Source organism: Chanos chanos, chromosome 14 (assembly GCF_902362185.1).
Source record: "Chanos chanos chromosome 14, fChaCha1.1, whole genome shotgun sequence".
Taxonomy (NCBI): Eukaryota; Metazoa; Chordata; class Actinopteri; order Gonorynchiformes; family Chanidae; genus Chanos; species Chanos chanos.
In genome coordinates, this window is record NC_044508.1 from 597501 (window position 1) to 604217 (window position 6717).

At 44.5% G+C, this 6717-nt stretch overlaps 1 protein-coding gene across 1 annotated transcript in view; it reads left to right on the forward strand.

Annotated features, from left to right (window-relative positions):
* Window positions 1-6209, forward strand: part of egflam (EGF-like, fibronectin type III and laminin G domains) — a 26866-nt gene extending 20657 nt beyond the window's left edge. The window contains exons 18-24 of the mRNA XM_030791703.1: window positions 795-975; window positions 3479-3502; window positions 3643-3721; window positions 4559-4702; window positions 4947-5030; window positions 5566-5673; window positions 6059-6209. Of these exons, the coding sequence (XP_030647563.1) occupies window positions 795-975; window positions 3479-3502; window positions 3643-3721; window positions 4559-4702; window positions 4947-5030; window positions 5566-5673; window positions 6059-6209 (771 nt within the window). The remainder of the gene's footprint in view (window positions 1-794; window positions 976-3478; window positions 3503-3642; window positions 3722-4558; window positions 4703-4946; window positions 5031-5565; window positions 5674-6058) is intronic.
* Window positions 6210-6717: the final 508 nt, after the last annotated feature.

Below are 6717 nucleotides of genomic sequence, written 5' to 3' on the forward strand. Positions count from 1 at the left end.
TATAAATCCACTAACACACGGTCTCAAACGTATAAATCCACCCACACACGGTCTCAAACGTATAAATCCACCCACACACGGTCTCAAACGTATGAATCCACCCACACACGGTCTCAAACGTATGAATCCACCCACACACGGTCTCAAACGTATGAATCCACCCACACACGGTCTCAAACGTATAAATCCACTAACACACGGTCTCAAACGTATAAATCCACCCACACACGGTCTCACACGTATAAATCCACTAACACACGGTCTCAAACGTATAAATCCAACCACACACGGTCTCAAACGTATAAATCCACTAACACACGGTCTCAAACGTATAAATCCACTAACACACGGTCTCAAACGTATAAATCCACCCACACACGGTCTCAAACGTATAAATCCACCCACACACGGTCTCAAACGTATAAATCCACTAACACACGGTCTCAAACATATAAATCCACCCACACACGGTCTCAAACGTATAAATCCACTAACACACGGTCTCAAACGTATAAATCTACCAACACACGGTCACAAACGTGTAAATCCACTAACACACGGTCTCAAACGTATAAATCCAACCACACACGGTCTCAAACGTATAAATCCACTAACACACGGTCTCAAACGTATAAATCCACCCACACACGGTCTCAAATGTATAAATCCCTTCTACATTCCTGCTGCTTTCTGCTCCATCCACTCACAGATGCACCACTTTCTGCTCCATCACTTTAAACGTCATTCCAGTTATGTCGTCCGACTGTTTGAAACTCTCTTTCTTTTCCCTACAGGTGACTCTGAATGATCGGAACATTGTTCTGACCCAGGAGTTTGCGCAGGGTGTGAACATTGAGAATGCGCCACACCCGTGTGTGGAGAACCCATGTGCCAACGGCGGGACGTGCCGACCCAAATGGGACAGTTACGAGTGTGACTGCGCCCTGGGTTATGATGGCAGACACTGTCAGAAGGGTGAGACCTCATGCTTTGCATCATTTAGGTTTAATATTTACACAACTGCTCAACATCCCCTCTCCACTGACCCCTACACAACTGCCTCCCCTCTCCACTGACCCCTACACAACTGCTCAACATCCCCTCTCCACTGACCCCTACACAACTGCTCAACATCCCCTCTCCACTGACCCCTACACAACTGCTCAACATCCCCTCTCCACTGACCCCTACACAACTGCCCAACATCCCAACATCCCCTCTCCACTGACCCCTACACAACTGCTCAACATCCCCTCTCCACTGACCCCAATGTTACCTGCTCTGCGTTGTGTATACCACTGGACTCGAACCGGCGACCCATGGGCACTAGCACGCCTCTCAAGGTGTCGGGGGAGTGAGGTATACTCACTGCGCAGCACTCTACTCGCTGGCTACCGTTACACTCACCCCCCCCAAACCTCACTCCCATCTGGGTCACGGCACCAATGTTACCTGCTCTGCGTTGTGTATACCACTGGACTCGAACCGGCGACCCTCAGGATGGGAGGCGGCCGTGCTAGCAAGGAGGCTAAAACTCATGGGCACTAGTGTCAGTTGCTAGTACGCCTCTTAGGGTGTCGGGGGAGTTGGAATGTGGTCCCACAGTCCTGCCGCTTCTCTAACACACCCCACTCCAGTCACTAGTGAATGACCAAGCCCTTCTCTACTATAACCCACTCCAGTCACTAGTGAATGACCAAGCCCTTCTCTAATACAACCCACTCCAGTCACTAGTGAATGACCAAGCCCTTCTCTAACACACCCCACTCCAGTCACTAGTGAATGACCAAGACCTTCTCTAACACACCCCACTCCAGTCACTAGTGAATGACCAAGCCCTTTGGCGGCGGACTTACTGAGATAGTCTTTAGAGCTGCCCAGAGTGTCTCTTATGATCAACCCAACCTGCAGAAAATAAATGAATGCTTCTCCCATTGAGAATCACACAGCAGTGGGCAGGTAACCTACAGCTGTCTGTCAGTGTTTTCTCTTCCAGTGTATAGTCCTGCCTGTAGCATGTTTAAAAATATATTGGATGGATAATGATGTGTCTGTCATGTGTTCTGATACCCAGCGAAGTGTGTAGACCAGTGTAAACACTCTGAGAGTTAATTTAACACTGGTACAGTCTAGACCAGTGTAAACACTCTGAGAGTTGATTTAACACTGGTACGGTCTAGACCAGTGTAAACATTCAGAGAGTTAATTTAACACTGGTACAGTGTAGACCAGTGTAAACATTCAGAGAGTTAATTTATCACTGGTACAGTCTAGACCAGTGTAAACATTCAGAGAGTTAATTTAACACTGGTACAGTGTAGACCAGTGTAAACACTCTGAGAGTTAATTTAACACTGGTACGGTCTAGACCAGTGTAAACATTCAGAGAGTTAATTTAACACTGGTACAGTCTAGACCAGTGTAAACACTCTGAGAGTTAATTTAACACTGGTACAGTCTAGACCAGTGTAAACATTCAGAGAGTTAATTTAACACTGGTACGGTCTAGACCAGTGTAAACATTCAGAGAGTTAATTTAACACTGGTACAGTCTAGACCAGTGTAAACATTCAGAGAGTTAATTTAACACTGGTACAGTCTAGACCAGTGTAAACACTCTGAGAGTTAATTTAACACTGGTACAGTCTAGACCAGTGTAAACACTCTGAGAGTTAATTTAACACTGGTACAGTCTAGACCAGTGTAAACACTCTGAGAGTTAATTTAACACTGGTACAGTGTAGACCAGTGTAAACATTCAGAGAGTTAATTTAACACTGGTACAGTCTAGACCAGTGTAAACACTCTGAGAGTTAATTTAACACTGGTACAGTGTAGACCAGTGTAAACACTCTGAGAGTTAATTTAACACTGGTACAGTCTAGACCAGTGTAAACACTCTGAGAGTTAATTTAACACTGGTACAGTGTAGACCAGTGTAAACATTCAGAGAGTTAATTTATCACTGGTACAGTCTAGACCAGTGTAAACATTCAGAGAGTTAATTTAACACTGGTACAGTCTAGACCAGTGTAAACACTCTGAGAGTTAATTTAACACTGGTACGGTCTAGACCAGTGTAAACACTCTGAGAGTTAATTTAACACTGGTACAGTCTAGACCAGTGTAAACATTCAGAGAGTTAATTTAACACTGGTACGGTCTAGACCAGTGTAAACATTCAGAGAGTTAATTTAACACTGGTACAGTCTAGAGCAGTGTAAACATTCTGAGAGTTAATTTAACACTGGTGCAGTCTAGACCAGTGTAAACACTCTGAGAGTTAATTTAACACTGGTACAGTCTAGACCAGTGTAAACACTCTGAGAGTTAATTTTACACTGGTAAATTAGATGTTCATCATCAGCTTAGATGCTGATTCAGAGGTATGACATCTTTTCAGATTTGGTCCTCACTGTGACCTCCTCACAGTCTTTCCTAAGCCTGTTTCTCTCTGTCTTGTGTTTTCGCTGCCCAGAATGTGGAAATTATTGCTTAAACAGTAAGTTCTCTCTGTATGTTTTAATGCCAGTCACTGAGCTTTCTGAGTGGAAAAGCTAACCTTTCACATTACAGTTCAAAGCCTGCCCTCCAAGAACCATGATCTGAAACAGGTGTTTTTTCTCCCTTGGTCTCTTTTAGCAGTGACAGAAGCTATTGAGATCCCCCAGTTCACCGGCCGCAGTTACCTTACTTATGACAACAGAGATATACTCAAACGGTAAACATAATCCCAGAAGGGTTTTGTACTGTTGTGTAGTGTCTGTGACTCTGTTGCGGTGTTGTGTAGTGTTTGACTATGCTGAAGTGTTGTGTAGTGTTTGACTATGCTGAAGTGTTGTGTAGTGTCTGTGACTGTGACTGTGTTCTGGTGTTGTCATGTTTGTTACTGTGCTGCAGTCTTAGGTAGTGTTTGTGACTGTGTTGCGGTGTTGGGTAGTGTTTGTGACTGTGTTCTGGTGTTGGGTAGTGTTTGTGACTGTGTTGCAGTCTTAGGTAGTGTTTGTGACTGTGTTGCGGTGTTGGGTAGTGTTTGTGACTGTGTTCTGGTGTTGGGTAGTGTTTGTGACTGTGTTGCAGTCTTAGGTAGTGTTTGTGACTGTGTTGTGGTGTTGGGTAGTGTTTGTGACTGTGTTGTGTTGTGACTGTGTTGCGATGTTGTGTCGTGTTTGTGACTGTGTTGTGTTTATGACTGTGTTGTGGTGTTGTGTTTATGACTGTTGTGTTTATGACTGTGTTGTGTTGTGTTGTGTTTGTCACTGTGTTGCGGTGTTGGGTCGTGTTTGTGGCTGTGTTGCGGTGTTGGGTAGTGTTTATGACTGTGTTGTGTTGTGTTTGTCACTGTGTTGCGGTGTTGGGTCGTGTTTGTGGCTTTGTTGCGGTTTTGTGTTGTGTTTGTGACTGTGTTGTGTTTGACTGTGTTGTGGTGTTGTGTTGTGTTTATGACTGTGTTGTGTTTATGACTGTGTTGTGGTGTTGTGTTGTGTTTGTCACTATGTTGTGTTTATGACTGTGTTGCAGTGTTGTGTTTGTGACTGATGTGTTTGTCTTGTGTCAGAGTGTCTGGAGTAAGGACCAGCCTGTTCATGCGTTTTAAGAGCACAGCTAAAGATGGTTTGTTAATCTGGAGAGGTGATAGTCCAATGAGGCCCACTAGTGACTTCCTGTCTTTGGGACTGCGTGATGGAGCGCTGGTCTTCAGGTAAGGAAGAGGACCAAAGTAACATTTACGATGTGTCTCTGATTTAACATGTAACACATATTTGACATAGGTGACTCACTTAGCATGAGTAGCAGATTTACATTTAGTGTCATATTCAATCTAATCGACTTCATTTTAAATTGTGTGCGTGTGTGCGTGCGTGCGTGTGTGCGTGCGTGTGCGTGCGTGCGTGCGTGCGTGCGTGCGTGCGTGCGTGTGCGTGTGCGTGTGTGTGTGTGTGTAGTTATAATCTGGGCAGTGGAGCTGTTTCTGTGGTTGTTAATGGAACATTCAGTGATGGCAGGTGGCACAGAGTCAAAGCTGTCAGGTCAGTTTTACTTTCTTCTCTCTCTCTCTCTCTCTCTCTCTCTCGTTCTCTCGCTCTCTCTCTCCCCACCCCCTCCCTATCTCTCTCTCTCTCTCTCCTGCCATATCATTCCCTCTCTCTCTCTCTCTCTCTCTCTCTCTCCTGCCGTATCATTCCCTCTCTCTCTCTCTCTCTCTCTCTTTCTTCTCTCTCTTTCTTCTCTCTCTCTCTCTCTCTCCCCTGCTGTATCAGTGTCCCCCCCCTCTCTCTCTGTAGTGTCTAGAGCTTAGAGAACCATCAGTGTCCCTTTTTGAGAAAATCAGTGTCTTATAACATAAACAGCCTGCCAAGAGCAACGGGACATTTTTAAAAAGATTATAGATGCCATTAGGTATGAGATTTTAGTGTGAGTATGTGAATGATTTAGTCCAGTTTAATATGACAGAAATTTTTACCCATCTGTCCTCAGTCAGGGCTCTTAAGGAAAGTGTTTGAGCGCCCCCCTGAGGCCTGTCCATGACAGTACACTGTTTCTCTTCCCTCCTCTGACCTACAGGGATGGGCAGTTTGGGAAACTTACTGTGGATGATTACGGCGCAAAGACCGCCCGATCTCCCGGCAAAATGAGACAGCTCAACATTAACGCAGATCTTTATGTCGGTGGGTCAGAGAAGAACACGGTGACATTGTGTGTTACAGCACTGACATTTAACATTTAACTGAACATCATTCGGTGTTAAACTCATTCACATTAACAGTAAAAAGTCTAACTCAAACTTGCACTCCTAGAGTTAACTAATCTTAACTCAATTGTTGCTCAGTTCAATTCAATTTTATTGTAATGTGTTGCTGATGATGATGATGATGATGACGATGATGATGATGATGATGATGATGATGATGGTTGCTGATGATGATGATGATGATGGTGGTGATGATGATGATGACGACGATGATGATGATGACGATGATGGTTGCTGATGATGATGGATGATGATGGTGATGGTGATGATGATGATGATGATGATGAAGGACTGTGCTCTTTCTAGGGGAATGAAGGAGATTGCTCTCTACACTAACAGACAGTACGTTGGTGGACTGGTGGGCTGTGTGTCCCATTTCACTCTGTCCACTGATTACCACATTTCACTGGTGGAGGACGCAGCCGATGGGAAAAACATCAATACCTGCTCCAACTGATCCCATTAATACCATTCAGCTCCCAGCAAAACCACCAACGCACCAGACAAATCTGCATCCAAACGCACTGGCACCATCCAAAAGCCAAGTCAACGTCTCCTGGATCCTGAAGGACATTTTTCCTGTGGAATGATTGTATTTAAGTGTGTTCATGGTCTTTTGTACGTTCCTATTCGACTGATATCAGGGTTTAAAAAAAGACTGTGGTATTTAGCACAGATGGTTGGTAGCAGAAGTTTTAGAGGAGAATCGTTTTCAGATTTGAATTGGTGCTCTTGTAGAGCCAGTTTAAAGACAGTGGTAGTGTTTTTGCTCTGATATGTGTAGTGTTGTGAAGTCCAAACGATTGGCACTGGGTGTTTTCTTCACACTGATAGTGCTGTAATGTATGAATTTCTCTGGCTAAATCTGTAGAGTGGGTTTTTTTTCTCTGTGATTTCTTGGTCTCGTCCTGCAGGCCTGTCTCAGGGCCTCTGCTCTGCACTGATTTTGCCGTTTGTACGAAGAG